The sequence below is a fragment of the Mytilus trossulus genome, chromosome 8, assembly GCF_036588685.1.
Source record: "Mytilus trossulus isolate FHL-02 chromosome 8, PNRI_Mtr1.1.1.hap1, whole genome shotgun sequence".
Taxonomy (NCBI): Eukaryota; Metazoa; Mollusca; class Bivalvia; order Mytilida; family Mytilidae; genus Mytilus; species Mytilus trossulus.
The window spans coordinates 59,202,920-59,225,234 of record NC_086380.1 but is presented as its reverse complement, the minus strand read 5'-3'; the positions used below and the strand labels follow the sequence as shown (position 1 = coordinate 59,225,234).

At 35.9% G+C, this 22,315-nt stretch overlaps 4 protein-coding genes across 4 annotated transcripts; 1 reads left to right on the top strand and 3 right to left on the bottom strand.

Annotated features, from left to right (window-relative positions):
* Nucleotides 1-3,107: 3,107 nt before the first annotated feature.
* On the bottom strand, nucleotides 3,108-7,125 carry LOC134681209 (uncharacterized). The gene is made up of 4 exons (XM_063540713.1): nucleotides 7,038-7,125; nucleotides 4,033-4,176; nucleotides 3,766-3,882; nucleotides 3,108-3,489 (listed from the first exon to the last, which is right to left on the bottom strand). Exons 1-4 carry the CDS (start codon nucleotides 7,079-7,081, stop codon nucleotides 3,279-3,281), a joined length of 516 nt encoding a protein of 171 aa, XP_063396783.1. The 5' UTR covers nucleotides 7,082-7,125; the 3' UTR covers nucleotides 3,108-3,278.
* A 3,983-nt stretch (nucleotides 7,126-11,108) lies between these two features.
* LOC134681207 (uncharacterized) lies at nucleotides 11,109-18,997 on the top strand. Its single transcript, XM_063540711.1, has 2 exons — nucleotides 11,109-11,518; nucleotides 11,661-18,997. The coding sequence occupies exons 1-2, from the start codon at nucleotides 11,339-11,341 to the stop codon at nucleotides 12,630-12,632; spliced, it is 1,152 nt and encodes a 383-aa protein (XP_063396781.1). The 5' UTR covers nucleotides 11,109-11,338; the 3' UTR covers nucleotides 12,633-18,997.
* On the bottom strand, nucleotides 15,165-16,442 carry LOC134727818 (uncharacterized protein F54H12.2-like). The gene has a single exon (XM_063592210.1). It carries the CDS (start codon nucleotides 16,440-16,442, stop codon nucleotides 15,165-15,167), a length of 1,278 nt encoding a protein of 425 aa, XP_063448280.1.
* Nucleotides 18,998-19,384: 387 nt separating the features above from the next.
* Nucleotides 19,385-20,256, bottom strand: LOC134681208 (uncharacterized). Its single transcript, XM_063540712.1, has one exon. The coding sequence runs from the start codon at nucleotides 20,222-20,224 to the stop codon at nucleotides 19,409-19,411; it is 816 nt and encodes a 271-aa protein (XP_063396782.1). The 5' UTR covers nucleotides 20,225-20,256; the 3' UTR covers nucleotides 19,385-19,408.
* Between the last annotated feature and the right edge of the window lie 2,059 nt (nucleotides 20,257-22,315).

Sequence of the window (22,315 nt, the reverse complement as noted above, 5' to 3'; positions counted from 1 at the left end):
CCAATTCTACTTAACTCAAAACAGTCAGACGATTTCTTGTGGGAGTTATTGCCCTAAAATGACAAATTTTACCACTTCTTCGATTTTTGCATCTTATTTTGAAAAATATAATTGATACAGAGAAACTTTTGAATAAAAATTATCAGAAGGACAAGTTCTACAAATAAGTCTTGTGTTAGTTGACTCTTTATTAGAGAAATTGCCCTTTGATGACGATTTATATATAATTGTTTTTGGCGTTTTTGTCTTTTATATTAAAACTAATATATACATTATAGAAATAAACTACCATATGCAAGACAAGACCTACTAACAAGTCAAATTCTGCTGATATAAATAAGTAGACTGTTACTCTTTCTGGAGTTATTTCCCTTAAATTAAGAATTTTGTGTACTCTATTCTGTGTTTGGAGCAAAAGACAAGTAAGACAGGGATCTCGAGAAACTAAACAGACTTCAATGATAAAAAAATCTAAGATAAAAAAAAAAACTGGAGATTTTTGTTATTAATTCTAGTAGTGCTTTGTTAATTTATGTACCATTGTCATTTTGTTTAATAGTTTCTTTTGTTTAAGAAATGTAAGCTATACTTTATTGTAGTTTTAACATGAGTAGGCATCATATTTGTGATTATTTTTTCCCTAGCGATAGTGATGGCTAAAATAACACGAATATAATGCCTAACCTTGTTAAATCTACAATAAAGTATTGCTTGCATCAATTATTTCGATTTTGATTATGACAATTAAGGTTATATCTATATCCGATGTATTTAAGTGTACAGCGTTTGTGTAAGCTCTTCAACGAACCTCCCTTTTTTGTTTGCAAAAAAGCGAACGACTGGCATTGTGATTTTTCAGAGGGAGGAGTTTGAACAGCCAGCATGAACAGCTGTCGTATCTAGGTCAAATTTATATGTAAATTTCCATTTGCAACACATTGCAGTCATTATAATTGTAACAACATGTGCATCATTTAAGAGTTTGGAAGTGTTTTAAGGTGGTACCCAACACCTTGACTAAAATTAGTTTGGCTCGTTTAATATTCATAAAATTTTGAATAAATATTTACTTTGACCATCTGACAAAAATATAAAAATTTCAAAAAATTTGAACCAAGCATTTTATCAGAAAAATTACACTGGTTATATAGCAGTTTGGGAAACACTAATTTTGATCATTGAAAAGCTTTTTATTCTCTTACAACACAACGTCATTAAAACGTTTAGCTGATATTACAGAGTTATCTCCCTGTAGTGTTAGGTACCACCTTAAGTTAATGAAATATTATTCTGCAGAAGTCAATATACGCATGTGCGAACACATTTTATTAATTATAGAGCACGTGTTTATTCATAAAGCGAAAGAAGCACGTCATATGGACTCATATTAGAATACCTAATTATTCTAATATCGGACTCGGACTTCTTGAAACCCGAGTTTTACTGTGCGCATTGTTGTGTGTTTGTTTTTCTAACTTGGCTAGAGCTGAGACTTCTATAACAAATGTGTTTTAGTAGTCTCAGGCTAGAGGTATAGGGGGAGAGTTGAGATATAAAAAAACCATGTTAAACCCCTCCGCATTCTTGCGCCTGTTCTAAGTCATTAGCCTCTGACCTTTGTTAGTCTTGTATGCTTTTGAATTTTAGTTTCTTTTATATATTTCGGAGTTTAGTATGATGTCTATTATCACTGAACTAATAAAGATTTTTGTTAAGGGCCCAGCTGAAGCATGATGTATTGAGGACCCATTGGTGGCTTTCGGCTGTTGTCTGCTCGTTTGTGGGATTGTTATCTCTTTGGCACATTCCCCATTTCCCAATTCTCAATTTTATTCTATGTTGTGTTTCAGATGCTGTTTTTTGTCTGTTTGTCTTTTTCATTTTGTTGACATGGCATTGTCAGTTTATTGTGACTTAGGAGTTTGTATGCCCCTTTGGTATATTTCGTTACTCTGAGGAATATGACACTACAGTTGTTCAGTGTCCATCATTCGTTATATGAAATTGTATACCCTGCATTTATCCTGCTTTTCTATAACATATATGATCAAATCAGCGAATGACCCCCTTCCTAAATATTGAAAATTTTCATTCTCCATTGAAAATTATCATCTCGGTGTTAACTAGATATACATAAAATTGAGATTGGAAATAAGGGAATGACTATGTGTCAACTGACAACAAACCAACCACCGCACAGACAACAACAGAAGGTAACAGGTCTAGATATACATGTATATTCGGGGTATCGTCCTCAGAGTGTATCTAAAAAGTAAAATCTCAAAAATACTGAACTCCGAGGAAAACTTAAAACAGAAATTCCTTAATCAAATCAGTGGCAAAATTAAATGATAAAACACATCAAACGAATTGACAACAACTGTCATATTCCTGACTTGGTACAGGCATTTTCAAATGTAGAAAATGGTGAATTGAACCTGGTTTTATAGCGCTAAATCTCTCACTTGTACGACACACCTCAAAAGTTTTATCATTGTTTGACCGAGATCGCGTTCAGAGTTCAAGATTACAAGCGTCGTATTATTATTTGTGTTGATGGTTTACTATCTCATTAACGTGTATTTATACTTGTTTGGCTTTATAAATATTTTGACGTGAGCGTCACTGATGAGTCTATATGTAGACGAAATGCGACGCGTACTAAATTATATAATCCTGGTAAGTAGAGTAGTGGTTTCTTACACCCTCCCCAATATCATACATGGGCATGACTCATTAACGGCAGATGTCTTTATTTGGGGTGTATAATATTTGAACCCCAACTAAATAGATATGTCATCAATTTATAAATGTCAAGTGTTGGGGTGTTATAGCTTTCGTGCTTCTTTGAGGGTGTGGGGTTTATAATGTTTGTGGAATATTCCGCCAATTTTTAAAAGTATCATAATATAGATGACAGATGTTGAGGGGGGTTTCTATCGAAGAGGGTCGGTATAAAAGCTCAATCCAATCTAAAAGACGTAATACAAAAATATGTGAGCTTGAAAGACTAGAGAGACTAACAGTTAATACAAGAATTTCTCTATTTGTGTTCAAATATTCAACGTGAAATTTGTGGTAAGAATCAACTCAAATATTTTGAAAAAATTTATATGTTTTATTAACCACAACATGACAAAAATATATTTAATCTGCTGATTACAGTAAATCTACATAATTGTTTAAAAGAGTTCCATAGATATAGCATAATTACAATGTATGTCCATATACTGATAGAATCCTGGGCACACACACACAGTCACACAATCAGGTTTTTTTTACATTGTCCTTAAGTTTGAGAATGTAACTTTTTTCCCGATCACTGCTTTTTCTATTTGGTCTGTTAAGCGGCTGGCCTCCTTTAAATTATCTTCTATCTTCCCCTGTATTTTTTTTAATTCCTCCAATAAAGTTGTACCTTCATTTGTCTTCTTAGTTTTACATCGCATTCGTTTTTCAAGTTTAACTATTTTATCGTAGGGGACGGAGCTGGAAAAAAAATATGTGATATTAGGAAAAAACATGTATAAAAAAGGGGTTATTTGAATAATATACATGTATACGCGTGTTGATACATATATATGTACCTGTGTGTCTATATTTATAATATGTCTGTTGTGTTATTTTGACGATAATCCCACAGTTTTGGAATTTAATCCATTTAAATATTCTGTACAAAGAGGGATTACTCAAATTACATGTCATATAATGAATGATCCATTAACAATTAAAATAGACTTAAAGTGTTAAATATGATACACGTACCTGCATCCTTTTCCGACTGTCTTTCCAGAGAAGTTAAAAAGTGGAAATGTATGGGTGTCACCCCAATCTGGTGACTGACATTGTGTCTCCATCGAAATCGGGCCCTCGGAAACCATTCTATAACACAAAAAATATATAAACTGTATTATGAAATAACACGTTTTCCTAATAATCTTTAAAGAGAGAATTAAATATCTTTTCATTAACAAAATGTTCACGTTAATAAAACAAAATTTTGACTAGTAAATAATTAATTTTGAGACTTACACACTTGGAGTTAAGCTTACAGTCTGTGTACTAAACGGTAGCCATGGGTCATTCTCACGGTATTCGGGACTCGGTAGAGTTGGAAATTTAAAATGCCTGGTATCTTCAATTTCTTCACCAAGATTGCAAACTGGAGGTGTCATGCTAAAGAGAAGGAAGGAATTCATCAGAATTGTAAAATAGCCCTTATTTAGAAAAGAATGTATGCATTTTGCAGAAAGTGAAATGTGTTATTTATATTAACTTTGACGAGATTTGGTTTTGGATGAGGGGGAAAGTTGTCTCATTTGCACATCATTCCATATCTTATATTTGGTACGAATTAAATGTTTGAGTCATAATCCTTAATGGGGAGGGGAGGGGGAGGGATAAGTACCTTTTTTCGAAAAGATCGCAGCCGTCACTTATTTCTCTTAGGAGTTTTTCAAATTCATCATGATCGCGCTTTTCAAGAAATTCTTCTGCCATTTTCTCGATTTTGGAGAGTGTGTGTGTTGCTATACAAGTACGAATGTTTTTATATGATTTGAAGAAGAAAGAAATGACTTAATATGATTATTTTTAGAAAACAGGTAACTTAAACGATGACAATAAAAAAAAGCAGATGTGTTCCTTTTGTAAAAAATCTTTACGGTATCAATATTTCCTTTTGTTCTAAATATTGTTGACCGAACTATCCGTGACCCCAACTCTGTATTGTACTTGCATACTATTGTGAAATGTATCGGTATATACACCTGTCCCGAACTGGTCATCTAAAAAAATTAATGTTGTCTTTATTTCCCAAACGAACAAGTAATCAAAATTAATAATTTACTTGACTTTGTTTTAAAAGAGAGAGGCAGATGTCCAAAGAAATTGCGCCATCTTCGTTTTTATATAAAATGTTCACCACCTTATCAATGTAAAAAATTTGAGTGGCCAACATTCACAGTAAGAAGAACCAATGATTGTTTAAATTTATTTTGTAACAAAAAGTAACGCCAAAAAACTATGAATAATCATATATTTCGAACTAGGTCTATCAAAATTGAAAAAGATGAAATTCATTTCGTGTACACTATGCATTTGACAAAGCATGTTTTAGAAAGGCACGTGTATACCCACGTATACACGACTAAGAGTAAATTTTTTGACGAGAAAGGGGTTTTAGAATTACTCCATCTGACTATGCAAAATCCTTGTGAAAGAACAGTCATGTCAGATAGGGTAGTTTTTTTCAAAAAATTTAAAAGAGCCACTGGAATTTCAATGGTTACTGGTTATATTTACTTTAATGTTCTCGTTGTTACGAGACTAGATGGGGGGATAATTACAGCATACCCCTGTAATCGTCAAAAAAAATAATGCTACAAAGACATGATGCGCATAGTATACACACCCACCCAAACAAAAACAAAAAAATCATGACCCGAAAAGGGTCGTGAAAAAATCATAATATCAGAATACCCCTCTCTCACTTCCCCCCTCCCCATCCCACTTTTGTTTTATCCCAAGAGGGGGTGGTTATGTTCGAACTTTTTTTCTCAAACTCTTAGAGGTGATGACCCCGCGCTAGTCATATCAGATCAAGTTACCGTAATGGAGACTGCACGCGTTTTTTTCTTTTTTACTGTCTTTATTGGAATTATAGTTTTAAATACTGAGAGTTTGTGCACCCTGTCTCATACACGGTGCACAAAACTATCGTCAACTTTTTTAAAGTGTAATTTTCCCGGAATGTGCGTGAAAATTCCTCCCTACATTAAAAGAGTGGAATGTGGAAAGGGGACGACGATTGAAGTGGCAGGAGACGTACAACTCCGTAATTGTGAAGGTAAGTTATGTAAACTTCAACCAATAAGAGAGAATCGGATTAGGGAAGGGTGGAATACTCTGTAAAGAAACTCAAAGACTTTATTATAAAAATGTTTTATTTCGAAAGACACTTTAATATTTGTTTAAAAAAAGGTATCACTAAAAGGCACAGTTATATGCAAATTAATTTACCATATTATCTACTCTATATAAAACACAATCGTAAAAGAGAAATAAAAAGGGGGAGGGGGTACTATTGATGGGGGAGAGAATATGATAAATGAAAAAAAAATAATGTCAACGTGGGGTCAATTTCTTTGTTTTCCCAAAACCATAGTATTCATACACTCTTTTTATTAATAGGAGTAATTTAATGTCGCAAAGCAATAAAAGAGGATTATCAGTGTTAAATGATTGGTAACAGAGACTGCCGGTTAATATAGCACTATCGTTCTATGCAATATAATGTGTCAGACATTATACACGAAGCTATAAACTATTATATCAAAATGAAACTAGGATTAGGGAGGAGTTTGTTCGAATAAAAATAAATTGTGTAAATTAAAATATGCCTTTTAGATGGTGAACCCAAATAAATATTATCAAGTGAAACCCTTTTTAACACATTTCATTCGAAATATGAAAAATGTTCCATTTTTTTGTTTGTTTAAAAAAAAAATAAAAAAAATATTCTTACAAACATGACTTCGTTACGTGAATGCTGTGTACATACACCAGCTGACAACAGATATAATAATAAACTTGATATCGTTCTTTTTAATTTTGACTTCCACATTGTTTTTCAGTGAGGACGGACGAGGAAGAAGAAAAAGAAGAAGAAGGAAAGGCATTAGAACCCCAGAACCTCCATCCCATTTTACCTACAAGGGGTAATAGGGTTGTAGTGCCGGTGAAGGAGAACGAATGCCCTCCCCTAGCAGCAACAACAACTTTTATGGATGTGCTAGGTATGAAAAAAATTAAAATAAAATATTGGAAAGTTTTAATATTTGGAATTGTCAATTGTTTGAAAAAAAACAGAAACAGAAAACAATTTAGATATTACTACATGGTCTCAACAGTTATAGCATGAACCTGTGTGTGTGTGTGTGTGTGTTTGTGTGACAAAAGTTGAAATCTCTTCACTAATGATTTTTATATTTTATTTCAGACAAACTATTGAGCTGCTTGGGCGGGGTTGTACTTACCTTACTGATATGGTATTGCAAACGCCGGATGCGTCCAAGAACATCAAGAAGGCATCCGGAAACACCAGTAGACACACCTGTCAGTGATAACTTTCAGATGTTACGATATCCGTCAGAATCAACGAACAGTAGGATGTTGAGATGCGTCTCAACACCCAATGTCCGTGTGTGAACTGATACCTATTGTTTTTATTTCTTCATGTAGTATTAGTTATATTGTTTTTATATCATTTATTTTTATGATTTTTTTTTCAGTTTCAATATCTGTTCGTATAAGGCTACATTTTTAGTGTGAATCCTATATACCGTTTTGTCAACCGTAACATGTAAACACTTTTACAGTTATTTAAAAAAAACTACTTTAAGGTCAACAACAATGAGTGAAATACAATACCCCATTTTCTCGTCTAATACTCAATAAATTAATTCAAATCAAATGTTAACGGGATTTTTACGACTTGTAAATTTATTTTTGATAGTGTTACAATTTTAAAGTTTAATAGCCAGTTATACGTTTGACTTTTGTAAATTTAATGTATATAGATTGCTTTAAGCACGGTTTCATCTGTGAGGGTTGTTAGACGTTTACACTATCTGTGTGTGTGTGTGTGTGTGTTTTGAGAGATAAAAGAGAGTAGGAAAGATAATATTATTAGTGTTATAAAATCTATGTTGAAATTGAAGAAAAATAAAAATGTAAATATGAACTAGTGGTTTGTCTTATCTCCTCTAAATATATATGTGTATATATGAACTTCAATTGCCACCTTTTTGTTGTTATACATCTTACTTGATCGAATATATCATCACTGCAACATGTATCTGGTATAGTAATGATAAATAAGCAGGATTTGAGAAACATTCCCTCTACTATAATCTGAAGCTAGTTGCCCCCCCCCTTTTATATCATTATTTTTTTTTAACTTATTTTGTATCACATTTCTCTTCTCAGATGGAAGGGGGTCCGATTCTAACAGACATCATAAACTGTTTTACGTCCACTGATCAACTGCTGATTTTTGTTCAAGCCTATGGTTTGGAGAACGATCCGTATGTTCAACTCCGCTTAACTCATTTAAGACAAACCAGTCCAATGGATTTCAAATGCATGACATGTGGAGAATGGTTAAGTAACCAAGAAAACTACGAGTTTCACATGTTATATCACGAGACAATTCAAGATTTTGACTTGAGTTTATTTGATGACACTCCTCCTGACAAAAATCATATAGAACCGACTATCAACTCTAATAAAAGGACCTTCTCCATTCCCGATTCATCTGACGTTTACACACCACCTCCAGCTAAAAAAGCAAGTTTCCCCTCCGACCAGTATGGTGCCGGTGACGACAACCCTACAACACACACATTTCACAAGAAAAGAGAACGCATCTATGCCAACAATGGGGCTACAGACATTACATATGAAGTTAAATTTTCTAATCAGTTGCAGAATAAAAAACTGACGGACATAGTCGACGATTTACACAACGTATTCGACGATGTTCTCGGTCAAGTCCGTGTAGGATCTCAAGACAACAGTCTTGCCCGACTTATCATCGAACATAATGGTTTAACGGACCCAATCGTCGTCCCTTTACAAGAACTTAATACAATGGATGCCTCCACGGTGATGGATGAAATAAGCAAAGTCTTGCAAAGCAACGAAGAGCTACCTGTAGACGATAGTTTTTCTGTTACGGTAGGGCGAATAGATATTCCGTCCGGTGGTGGTCGAGTTTATATTACAAAATTGACGGGTGACGATAACAGTTTACAACGTAAACGTTCTATTGTCAGTAGGCCTAGTGACACAATGTGCATGCCTATGGCAATATCGCTTTGCTTCCTGAAAACCTGTCGCGTTGTATCCCCTAGTGAATGGCGAACACTGACGTCAGACGACACAGAGTGTATGGTAGATAAAGTTCTGAAACACAGAACCACCCCGAAATGGTTCTACAATCATGTCATTGATAAGGGGAGAAAGGAATGTATTAATTTTGCGAAACGTCTCTGTGTATTAGCCGATGTCAGTACGGAAAAACAATGTAGCATTAATGACATAGAACGCTTTGAAAAGGTGGTGGACTTGCAAATTTTAGTCATTTCATCAAAACTAGGTAACAAATTCATTCGTGTTGGTGAAGGAGAAACGGACAGAAAAAAGGTATTTCTCTACCTTATTGAAGAGAACGATTGTGGACACTTTGCAGCCATATTGAGTATATCGGGCTTCTTTTCTTGTAGCTACTTCTGTACAGACTGTCTTAAACCGTACAGTGTCAAAGATCAACATTCTTGCCAAACGCATTGTACCGTATGCTGCAGTTTGGATTGTGTTCTGACAGGGAACAGTTTGTCTTGTCGGGCTTGCAATAGAACGTGTAGATCCATCGCTTGTTTTCAAAGGCACATAGAGGAAAAGATAACAAAGAAAGGAATTTCTTACACGGAATGTGGTAAAAAATACGAGTGTAAAACTTGTAGAAAAGTACTAGTCCGAGAGGAACGCCCACCCGAACTTCACCAATGCGGAGAATGGAAATGTGGGTGTTGCCATGATTATAAACCCGAAGAACATTTATGCTACCAGAGGGCAATCAATACCGAGAGAACGGACAGACAAATGATATTCTTCGATTGTGAAACGACACAAGACACACTCCTACAATGTGAAAACGGGAATCTACCATCCACTTCGAGATGCCAAAATTGTAAAGACAAAGAGGAAGCGTGCAATCAGTGTACACTTTGTCAAAACTGCGGCAAATCTTGGTGTGGTTCAAAAGAACATAAAGTGAATTTCATCTGTATGCAAACAGCATGTGACCACTGTAAAGACAAACAGATATCTAATGAACCAAAATGTAACTTTTGTGGTGTTCGCTGCTCGATGTGTGATAAAAAGGACAAGAAAGAATTTAAGAAAGAACCATGTTTCAAAACATGTGGTTTTAGGGAAAAAATATTTCGCGGTGAACACGCCACTGATGCATTCTGTAGACGGGTTTTTACGGAGCAGTACACAAACGCAGTTGTGTTGTCTCACAATGGATCTGGTTACGATAATTATTTTCTGATTGACTGGTTGATAAAGAATTCTATTCGCCCAGACGTTATCTTCAATGGATCCAAAATCATGTACATGGCGATAAATCGGGGTTTAAACATCCGAGTTTTGGATTCGTTGAACTTTTTACCCATGAAGTTATCGAAAATTCCGAAAGCGTTTGGACTAAAGGAATTGAAAAAAGGCTACTTTCCTCATTTTTTCAATACAATGGAAAACCAAAATTACATTGGCCCATACCCGGACAGTACATATTACGGTTGCGACTACATGAGTAAAGATGACAGGAGTGATTTTTTGTCGTGGTACAAAACGAAAACAAACGAAGTATTTGACTTTGCTAAAGAAATGAAAGAATACTGTTGCAGTGATACGACGATCTTGAGGGAAGGAGTGTTAAGATTTCGTGATTTGATGTTGGAGGTGACAGGAACGGGGAAAACGAAAAACACACACGGACAAGGGGTTGATGTTTTAGATTATGTGACCATTGCAAGTGTGTGCATGGGTGTTTACAAGACTAATTTTTTAAAAGAACAATATGACGTGGAAGTATTGAGGCAAGACACTGACGATATCGACCAGATACCCATGACATTTACAGAGAAAGGATTCGACGTTTTAGATCATGACACTTGGAAGTCTTCCGAAACATTTCTCTCCGAAAATCCACAGAGTAAATTTGGTCAGCGAAAATTCGTCAAAAGTCCGCTGGCCCACGTACCATCAGAGGGATACACCAAAAGATACAATCATAGCAAAAGCTCGATAGTATGGCTCGAATGGATGATGAAAGAAGAAAAGATGTCTATTCAACATGCCTTGAATCGAGGGGAGTTTAAAATTCCTGGAACAAAGTTTCATGTCGATGGGTACTGTCAAGAAACCAACGAAGTCTTTGAATTTTTAGGGGTAAGTTTTTCCTTTGTTACGGAGGGGGGAAGGGGGGAGGCCGCCTGCCCGCCCGCCCGCCCGCCCGCCCGCCCGCGCGCCCGCCACCGCCGCCGTGAGAGCACAGATTATTGATACGCGTTTTAACGGATAACATAGACACGCGTATTGAGGGAAACGTTATCATGGGGGCGTCACTTAATAACGCGTTTTTTCTTACCAAAAGGTGAACTGTCATTTACTGTTTAATCTTCTGTTTCAGTGTCTTTGGCATGGCTGTAAAAAATGTTTTCCGTGTGAAAGAAGCGGAACGAAAACATCATTAACGAAACAATCGATGGAAGAACTGTATGTGGTGACCAAAAAAAGGGAGAAGACCATACGAGAACTTGGCTATAGATATCGCAGGATATGGGAGCACGATTTCGCTAGTCAATTGAAATCAAACGAGGGACTGAAACTATTTGCGGGTAATCTGGATATCGAAGAACGTCTTGATCCTCGTCTTGCCTTTTTTGTAAGTATACCATCCTTATTTAAAAAAAATATATAAGAAAAAAAATCATTTATCTTGATTGCTCTATTGTTTGTCTTTTTGTCACCATTTTTATTTTCTTTCTTCATTTTAATTATTATTATCTTTTTTTTTTCATTTACAGGGCGGGCGAACAGACACGACAAAACTGTACCACAAAGTTGAAAATGAAGACAAAATTAAATACGTAGATTTCACATCTTTATACCCATGGACAAACAAATACTGTCGCTATCCATTGCATCACCCAGAGATCATTACTAAAGATTTTGAAGAGTTGGGTTCATATTTTGGATTATGCAAGGTGAAAATTTTACCACCCAGACACCTTTATCACGCCGTTTTACCTTACCGATGTCACGGAAAGCTCACTTTCCCACTATGTAGAACATGTGCTGATACACAATATCAAGGTAAATGCACGCATACTGAACAGGAACGAAGTATTACAGGTACTTATGCTACACCTGAAGTAATGGTAGCGAAAGAAAAAGGGTACCGAGTGTTAAAACTGTACGAAGTGTGGCATTTTCCGGATGATACACAGTACGATAAAAACACTAATTCCGGAGGATTGTTCACAGACTACGTCCAGCTGTTCCTTAAAATAAAACAGGAAGCCAGTGGTTTCCCCCCACACTGTCAGACAGAGGAAGACAAACGAGAATACATTCGATTGTATAAAGAAAAAGAAGGCATAGACTTAGATTACGACAGCATCAAGGTAAATCCAGGTTTACGTAGTCTTGCCAAACTGTGTCTCAACAGTTTCTGGGGGAAATTTGGACAACGCCTGTTCATGAAAAAACACCAATTTTTTCACGAAGCAGAAGCTGACAAATTCTTTCAGATCATATCAGACCCTACTAAAGTAGTCGAAAATTTCCACATTGTTTCAAACGACACAATACAACTAGAATGGACACAAAACTCTAAGTTCCCTCCTGTGGATGCAAAGACCAACATCTTCATCGCTATTTTCACAACGATGTGGGCTAGATTAAAACTGTATGAAGTTTTAGACATGTTGGATGATAGGGTGCTTTACACAGACACTGATAGCTGTATCTACGTAAGCCAGAAGGGAAAACCTTAACCGTCGTTAGGAAATTATTTGGGGGAACTCACTTCCGAAATACCGGCAGACGAGGGGCATATAGTAGAATTTGTGTCCGGTGGACCGAAAAATTATGCGTATCGGACACTCAAGACTGAAACGTGTAAAGTCAAAGGTTTTACACTTAATTTTACAAATTCTAACATTGTTAACTTTAATGCTGTCAGGGAGATGATCATATTGGACAGGGACATGTGCAAAACGTTAACTAATCCAACTAAAATAAGTCGACTACCTCACCAGAGAAAAATATTCAGCAGAAAAGAAAAGAAGAAGTATAAATTCGCGTATGACAAACGTGTTATTCTTGACAATTACGATACCGTCCCTTATGGGTATATATAAAAAGAAAGAAAAAGACTATTACACGATGATTTTATTGAATAAAAAATATCGTATATGTTGTAAAAAATAAAGTTAGTATTTTATCCAACGAATCTGTTCTTTTTTATGTGATATGCCAGGAATGACGTCTCTCCTTCCCTTCCCCTGTACGAATAAGCCTCCCGTCTGTGTTAAAGGTTTTTTCCTCCGTTCTGCAAATAATCTCTTTGGTACATTCAGTTTCCTCAAAATGGCTTGAAACTCCGTACTTCCAATTGTTTTTTTTCTATGGAGTGTTGACACGACGTGGTGAATAAGATCTACAATGTGCGAGCCAGTCATTGTTTTCCCGTTTACTAATAATTCGCCTTGTTCATTATGATTCAACAGGTTGTTGTCTTGAGCTAAAACGAATCTGTAAAGATCGTTCGCGCGTTTCTTTACTTTTTGGGGTAAAGAACGATCTATCATTGGCATAAAGTTAGCTATGGGTTTTTCGTCGTGGTCGTTTTTCAATCTGTCCTTTTCACCCAAGTCTGTTTGATGGTGAGTTTCTGGTTGATTCATGAGACGTTCGTATCTTTCCCTAGACACGAGTATGAGCTCTTGTGCCATTACTGTTCGTTTAGAAGTGACAAAACCGGTTTAATCAAAAGGCAAGTCAGAGTAGGATGTCTCACTAAAATATTCCTTTTCCGTGTGTATGTGATCGATCGGGATGACAAGGAACGAATGTGAAGGATGTAAGATCTAAGCTTTCTTATATGAGAGGGGTTCACCGGTAAGCTTCCTCTGTATATATTTAATGCTATTTCCGATATGATATCGATTTGATCATTCGAAGCTGCCTGAATTAACACTTTCTGTTGTCTAGGGTTAGCATCATATACGAATTTCAGAAACGTACTGTATGAGGTGATCCTTGACGGCATCTTTCTTGTGAACTGGTGGTGTAGGTGTGCTTGTCTCCGGTTTTATTTCTTTGGGGCATATACAATGGTGACGTCATCAGTTGGAAATATCGAAGTACGCAAGCGGTACTTTTTATCCGTATAAGGGGATAAGTCGCATACCAGATATCCCCCAACTGAAACATAACTGATGGCTTTATCATAGGCCTCTTTGAAATATTTCGTCTCACCGGGAAATGCCTGACTTGCAAAGGCGAGAAGTTGTTTTTTATCTCTGTTATTGGCCATAAGTACAAAAATATGGGTATTCAAACTTATCGATCTGAAATGTGTTCCTTTTTCAAACAGATTTTGGGTTATGAAAATTACCGAACAGTTCCTGTGATGTGATAGCGCGGTTGACAGGTGTAAAGCCTCGTCACTCTTACTGATCAATCTCATCATGTCATCCAGTACAAGGACTGTGTGCTTGTCCGGGTTGGTCCATTCTATAATGTCACTTCTTGTGGGGAAGCCCTCGTACAGTAACAAATTGGGTATAGTTTGTTGAGCTTGGTCAAAAATGGGTTGAAACTCCGTATAACAGTAAACTATTTGAACCGGTGGGGTATTAAACATGACAGATGCTTGCCTTAGTAATTTCATTACAAATGTAGTCTTTCCACTTTGAGTCGCTCCCGATATCATGAAAGTGCAAGGACTTTGAAAAGGTAAAATATCGCGAGAAGTTGTCATCTTGACGTCCGGATAAGGTATGAGAGCATTTGACACAGGACAGATAATTTAACACGATGGACGCATGATATATTTTATTGACACAAACTATAATAAGTGTTGACAAAATTAAATACAAAATGGTCGTTAGCATAAACGTTTGAATCGAAAATATTGACAATACTATTTAATGAATATTTAAAACATAGATTCAACATGAGAAAAGTTAACACAAACAATCCACAATGAGAAGACGACTTTGGTTGCACTTGTACATTAAAACACTCGTATTGTTTCACGTAACAGTTCAGAAAATGTTTTAATTCTTCTCCATAGAATTCCGGTGGTTTTCCAAAACTGTCGAAAAACACCCCATGTGATTTACTTTCTAACACAATTGCCATCCAATGTTCCCCTGGCAGATCACTCGTATGGTTGTTGGCGATGTAGGCACTGGGGTAATGTATTTTTCCTGTTGGTAAATTGTTCCTTGCAAATACTCCTTTCACCTGCATTTGTATACACGAATTGGATCGGATAGCACATTCTAGTTCGTTCCCATTCATGACTGTATATAGCGAACGTTTCGGGAATGGTCTATCTCTAGAAATGAATCGAATACTCCAAACGCTATGCACGTGACAGCAGAGGGTAGTCCCGTCTTGAATTTTATTTCAGCTCTCACGTTCCCATGCTTCACCAAGTTTATATAGTCATCTCCAAGTCCTTTCGGGTCCAATGGAAAAGCATACAAGGTGTACCCTTTTCCATAGTCTTCTCTAGTAATGGTGAGTCCTGCGTCTCTATTCATTTTTTCACAGACCTCAAATAGATTAGCGTATGCCGTTGCATACTGTCTATTATCCCCAAAGTCAAGTTTTAACGGTCTCGCTGGAACGCTCTCTCCGTTAACGTACAGTCCTACATCAGTTGCATTGTAATGGTTGAAACAGAAAGGGTTAGTATCGTACGTTCCATTTCCGCTTTCTTGTGAGATCAACCCTAAGACCAGAGTACTTGGGCGGATGTTGAACATATTGTCCCAAATAAACTCCCTTGAGTCTTTATTGATAGTGTTTCGTTTCACTTCTGTCCTTTGAAAATAGTAACGGACTGGTTTGGTTTCTATCTGTTTCATATGGTTAACAATAATGCCAGGATCGACTTTAATTTTGCATGCCTTATAAACACAATCTAACAACTGTAACTTGTAGGCGGGGGCGTCTTCACCCGAAATGACAAAAAACTGGTCGCTACTACGGTAAAGTTTTATATACAAATCGACGCCTTGTATTAAATGGCGATCCAGTGAAAATATGTCTTCAAACAGCGGTCCCTCCATTTCAAATTCTCTACTGTTCTTGATAAAATCTCGACGAAGAATCAATCCAGTGTTAGCTCCGTTTTTTCCATCCGTATTCGCTAAATCACCGGAATCTTTCATGAACAATTGTGACTGAAGTTGTGATTTCTGTTCATCGGTCCCACTGGTAAGAATAGTGTTAATATAGGCTTTCCATGGGTAGTTTGACGTATTTAAAGACACTAGTTTATTGTTCATATACACATCCATTTGTGTCCACATAGCTTGAAGAGGCAAATTTACAATACTCGACGTATCGGTATCGTCAAGTGCCGTTCCATCGGCCTTGACAAGTTTTGCACGAACATATAATCTACTCCGTCTTAAATCCATGTATTCGGGACCTTGTCCAGAAACGAAAAAATCTACTGTAGATACATCTGGCGAAGTAAAGTTTGACATTGGCCTAGTTTCCGAAAAAAATATCCGATCAATAGCTACTTGATTTTTTGGTTCTTCAAACAAATCCAACTCCATCGGAATGCTAATGTCTTTATTTTCGTCGTTTAAATACGCCATTTCTTTGCTGCTCCTCTATTAAAAATGGAAGGTTCAGTTTCGAAATCTATTTTCCGAGGTTTATTCCTTGTAGCCCGTTTTTTCTTGCTCGGTGCACTGTTTTTAGCTTTCTGTTTTTTACCTGTTGCCTCTTTGAGCTTTCCAACTTTACTGTTTTTTGGTTTTGATTTCCTGCTTTTTATACCGTCAGATTTAGCCTTTTTTTCCTGTAGGACGTGAGGGTCTTTGTCGTTCTTCTGTTGTTTCAGTTCTGAAGCAGCACGTTCTTCGATTGCCACTGTTGGGGCTATTTGCTCCACCTTGGTTTCAATTTTAGGTAAGTTTTTCTTCAGAATGACATATCGATGTCTGCTGTAACGTCTAGGAAAACCCTTTCCTAATTGATTATTGTGTTGTTTTTTTAAATGTTTGGCTTGATTTATGGTATCTTGCCATACCAATGCATCACTGATGTAAGGAGATTTAGACATCTCTACAGAAAGGAATACTTCTTTAAGTGAAGTGTTACACAGGCGTCCAAATTGACAACTGAACACGGTTGTCCCTTGTCGTCTTTTAAATAGATGTGAACTTGGTTCAATTGTCCCAAACGTACAGGAACATAATAAGGAGTGTTAAAGATGATATGTGACCTGTAGTGTTTTTTCTTGTTAATAACATGTGCCTCCGTTGCGTCTTTACTGATGTAAATTTTTCGAAGGATTGGTTTCTCAGAAGATCCGACAAAACTCTCTTCACAAATGTTTGAATAGACGTAAACATCGTCTATATATTTTGACGAGCTTTTATAAGTGAGATCGATTTCTGTCAATGCCACTACCCAGTATGCTTCAAGATTTATTTGCCTATCCAATTGTACAGTGAAGTCGTGAGCCATGTTCTTTTCAAACAAATCGGAACCATCGGACGACTTGAGAACCATACGTATACTCATCTTGAACGAAAATGACGTTGTGTTAAATGAAGTCGTGTTATTTATTTACTTCTGGATGTCCAAAGCGGGAACCCATGAGTCGAACTTTTTAGGGTAGCCAAGCCAACGGACCAATACCTGTTTAACGCCATTTTTTTGTCGTCTTTTAACAACCTTTTCTATTTTCCATATGGTATCGCCATCCTTCCGTACTTTCTGAACTTCACTATCTTGGAAGGTCCCTTCTATTTCGTCATTTTGAAGGTCAACGACCTTATACAGACTAAGATTTTGTCGAAAATACCGACGAGAAATCTTGAATATCTCCTCTGTCCATTTCTGTAGATATCCACGTTGAAATGGATGACTTTTGAATGTAAGTCGGACAAGATCATTTATTTTATACCTAAAGCTTTTTTTCCTTCTTTTGATCTCTGTTTTTTTAATAACTTTCTTTTCCCTTTTCTTAGGATTTCGGGCAAGATACGCACTTAAACGAACTTCATCTGCATTGCGTTTAGTCACATCAACCGGTGAGAAACCACCAAGTGTACGATGCGGTCTTGCGTTATACCCCTTGACCATATCTTGAAGGACATTTACGTATTTATACGTTTGGTTGTGTCTGAAATACCTGAATAAAATCGACTTAACAGTTCGAATGCTTCTCTCGACAATTGCACATTTCGTATCGTTAAGAGAATAATACGTGTTTACCCCCTGGCTCGAAAGATACTTCCGTACGTATTGGTTTTTAAATTCTTTTCCTAAGTCTGATCGAATGGAGGTAGGCTTCCTTTTTCCACTCATAATTGTTTTCAAGGCATTTAGTACACTGGTGTGGGTTTTATCCACAATTGGTTGTATCCATAGAAACTTTGAAAAACAATCAATAACAAATAATAAGAATTTGTTTCCCGAGTTGAAGGTTTGGAATTTATCTAGTTGGGCTAAGTCCATTTCCCAGAGACTATCTATTGTATCCACAACATATCGACTTTTTTTAAATTTGTGTACATTATTTCGTGATAGACTATAGGTGTCCTGGTCTTGTAGCCATTGCTTTATTTTGTGCCTTCCTATTTTAATTTTTCCTTCTTGTTTCACTATGTTATATAATTTGTCAGAACCCGTAAAGGCAGCAGCATGTTTAGGGTCATGCCATATTTTTTGCAAATAGTCCTCGTAGTTTAACGAACTCATATCGAATAATGCACTTTATGTGAACCTGTTATTTATAACGATTTTGTTTTTTTCGTAATTTCCGGTTGCAGATTTCCGTTTTTTTTGTGACTGCAGTTGTCTTTTATACCGAATGAAACAAAGCTTTCGTAACAGTTTCAATAAATACAAAACATTTGATCTTTTTTTCCAAAATTTATTTATTATAATATAAAAAAATACATAAATAATCATAATCAATCAAATTTATCATGTCTTTTGTCTTAGTTCTTCACCAGCTCTTTTCATAGCACTGTTTATATTTGGTTTCAATCTCTGCCAATATTTCCATTGTTTAGGGTTGAACTGTATACCGCACTTTTTAAAATGTTTAACATCCACCCAGACTTGTTTTCTGATTGAACATACAGTGACTTTATAGTTTCCCGGGAGATCAAACTGTTCAAAATATCTACATGTCCTATTGTTTATCATCATCATATTTCTGTTCGTATGATCTATCGAAATCCTTTTACAGTCTGTCTGGTTATTGGATACTCTCCGGGACATTTCACTGGTTACAGCTAAACTTGATGACATCAGAGCAACAAGTACAACGACACCAGTCCATTTAATCACGTCTAAATGCATTGCATATTTTTCATACATGGAGGAAATGTTGGACGCCAAACTTAACTGAGAAGGCATTTTACGCCCCATATTAAGCATTAAAGGTTCGTTTCGTTCTACAGACTCGAACGATATTTCTCTTGAATTCATGTTGTGTTCTGAACCAACAGGAGACGCAATGGATCACTCAGACAGGTTTAACGCTTTTATACCTCGTCCTTCATAAAGGTTCGGCAAATGGGTTACAGTTTGAACACATGAGCATCCCTTCTTGGTTTTGATGGTCTTCTGATAAAATACAAGGGGTCGTAGTTTCTATTTCAGGAACAGTCTCTCTGACGTCAGGAAATGTCCCTTTCAACGCTTCCCACTTGTCATATGTGAGAGAAATGCCCTTCTTTGTTGAAACTATCTGATTGGTTTCAGGTATCTTCCAGCGTTGTCTGACATCAACTGTTGGGTACGTTTTGTTAACAGAAACGTACACACCTCTACCAAGATGAAAAGTCATTTCAGGAACCCCTGTAACGTCATCAATCATCTGACTTATAGCCTCTTCGATTTCGTTAACATACATTTCTAATAGCTGCCATTGGTTCAAATCCAGTGCGATCCCCTTTTTTGTAGGAACATACACGTCTGCTGAATTCTTTTCGTATTTACGGATGTGAATCAACACCTTGTCACGCCATTCATTGACGACGACAAATATATCTCCTCCTATAGGTAACATGGCTCTATCTTTTGATACTTCTGATTTAATCTTTGACTCTTTCAAAAGATGTACTAAACTTGACTTGCCTTCATCAGTCAGTGCTGTACAAAAACATTCAAATGCCCTTGGGCCCCTTCTCTGAAGTGTTGTAATGAGTTGTCTAGTTTTCGAATAAGAGTTTGAATTCTGTAAAATTTCTTCCCTCATCTCATCTGTCAGGATCCCATTCTGGTACAAATGATCAACAACAAGATCTGTTGGTGTTTCTTTTACCAATTGCACGTAATTTCTCTTTAAGGACTGTCTGTGCTCTTCCTGCATGTTGACGATTGGATTGTATTTCTTATTCTGATACCCTGAACAATTCCAGACGTGTATTTATAATGATCTGAGAGAACAAGTGCTAGGGGGGTGAAAATCTACGAATTGGGGGTTATAATATCTGAAGATCGTAAGTTTTTATACACCCTTTGTCTGTGGTCTTGGGATAAAATTGGGGTACATATCTTCTCCATTGTAAAAATACGTCGCCTGAATCGATCGGCATCAATGGCGTATGTCATCCAATGCCCCTTTCGTGCCTCACGGTTTGCAAACGACCAAACTATCATGGGGTGGATTTCTTTAATTTTTTCATCCGATAGAAAGCAAACCTACAAAGAATTAGATTTAAACAAAAATAAATTTGGGGGCGAGATAGTTTTTTCACAATAATAAATTGGGGGCGAAATAAAAACAATATTCAACATATGATATTTTATTATCCACGGCTAAAGAAATAAAATAAAAACAAAACAAAAAAAACACGGGGGGGGGGGGGAAATATTTTTCAAAATGTTTATTATAATTAAATTGGGGGCGAAAAAATATTTTACAATTCACAGTTTAGAAAAGAAAAAATAATAAAGACAAAACAATGTAAAAAAATATTGAAGGGGAAAACTTTTTTTTTTCATTGATACTTTACTCACCCTCTTAATTTCTTTTGAAAGAACGTTTGACATTTTACATCAATTGCATAGATAAAAAAATAACACGAAAGACTGATTTCTATATATAGTAATCATTTTTATGATTACATCTATTAATAGAAGAAGAAAACACAGGTAAATGTATTTTGAACCAACGGACTTTGATGACATGAAAATTATAACCCCCAATAGGTGTTTATAACGTGGTAATTATATTCCTTAAATCTATAAACCCCATCATATTATACACCCCAAATAAAGACATCTGCCGTTAATGAGTCATGCCCATGTATGATATTGGGGAGGGTGTAAGAAACCACTACTCTACTCTGGTAACTTTGATAACTAAATGTATATAGATTAGAGACTTACAATACAAAAATGTTTCTGATGTAAGGAACTATAGTTTAAAAGGCACCGATACATGCTCTGACAGATGCATCTTTTCCCTCTAAGGATTGAACATTTCTAAACATCGAACACGTAATAGAACTACTCTCAATATATATTTGATATCAAATTTAACAGTTTTTAATGTTAAAAAAAAATATAATTTCGATGTTAAACTTTTAAGTTAACGGTGTATAATGGTATAATATTTTGTGTATAATATTATAAGTACTATTTAGTACATATGAAAGAATTATAAACAACACAACTATAGAAGATTTAGATTTAATTATTAAATCTAGCGTACATTGATGTTTATCATGTAACCGACTAACACAATATAACCGTAGCCTCAATAATTATTGTTACTCTCGTAATTAATCGGTTCCTTACCCAACTTTGCATTCCGGCAATTAGTCTTCGATGAAGCAATAATATTTTTATTATTGTTACATTTGTATGTAACCGTAGCCAGTGCCGTAATAGTATTGTTCGTTTCGCACAAAAGTCTAGATTATTCTTTTTCACTTTCGGGAGAAGAAAAAGAGTTGTCCGAAGTTGAGCATGTTGATTCTCCATAAAATTTTACAGTGTCAGGGAGTTAGAATAGGCAAATAATACACTCATAATAGTATTAAATAAATTTCAGAAATTTCCACGAGGATCACCAATTTAGTTTTATTGAAAGAAAAAAAAAATCCTCTGAGAATATTCTATGAGTAGCTATATGAGACTTGAGTATGAACCATGTTTATGATATCTGCGAAAATTGTAATAACTTATGTTGTCTGTGTTTTCAAAAGGTTACGATTTCATATACCCTCAATATAGATAAAACATTTGGTTCTTCATTTAGGTGATTTTATTTTTATGAGCCCCCCCCCCCTTTTCAAAACCATTAAGAAAAAGAAAGTTTTATTTTTATGGTTATAAATAACCGCCTGTTATGGCTTTTTTTTTGGTAGTTTCTATCCTCAACACTCAACATTAAAATAGTAACATTAGATTATCATTGGCAAATCCAGAACTTTTCATAAAGGGGGAGGGAGGC

Coding starts and splice junctions, on each gene's coding strand:
- LOC134681209 (XM_063540713.1), bottom strand. CDS start 7,081: ATGTTCTTGGACGCATCCGGCGTTTGCAATACCATATCAGTAAG. Junction 4,177..7,037: donor TGCAATACCATATCAGTAAG/GTAAGTACAACC, acceptor CCTTCTCTTTAG/CATGACACCTCCAGTTTGCA. Junction 3,883..4,032: donor GTAAGCTTAACTCCAAGTGT/GTAAGTCTCAAA, acceptor TTTGTGTTATAG/AATGGTTTCCGAGGGCCCGA.
- LOC134681207 (XM_063540711.1), top strand. CDS start 11,339: ATGGAAGAACTGTATGTGGTGACCAAAAAAAGGGAGAAGACCATACGA. Junction 11,519..11,660: donor ATCCTCGTCTTGCCTTTTTT/GTAAGTATACCA, acceptor TTTCATTTACAG/GGCGGGCGAACAGACACGAC.
- LOC134727818 (XM_063592210.1), bottom strand. CDS start 16,442: ATGGAGTTGGATTTGTTTGAAGAACCAAAAAATCAAGTAGCTATTGAT.
- LOC134681208 (XM_063540712.1), bottom strand. CDS start 20,224: ATGCAGGAAGAGCACAGACAGTCCTTAAAGAGAAATTACGTGCAATTG.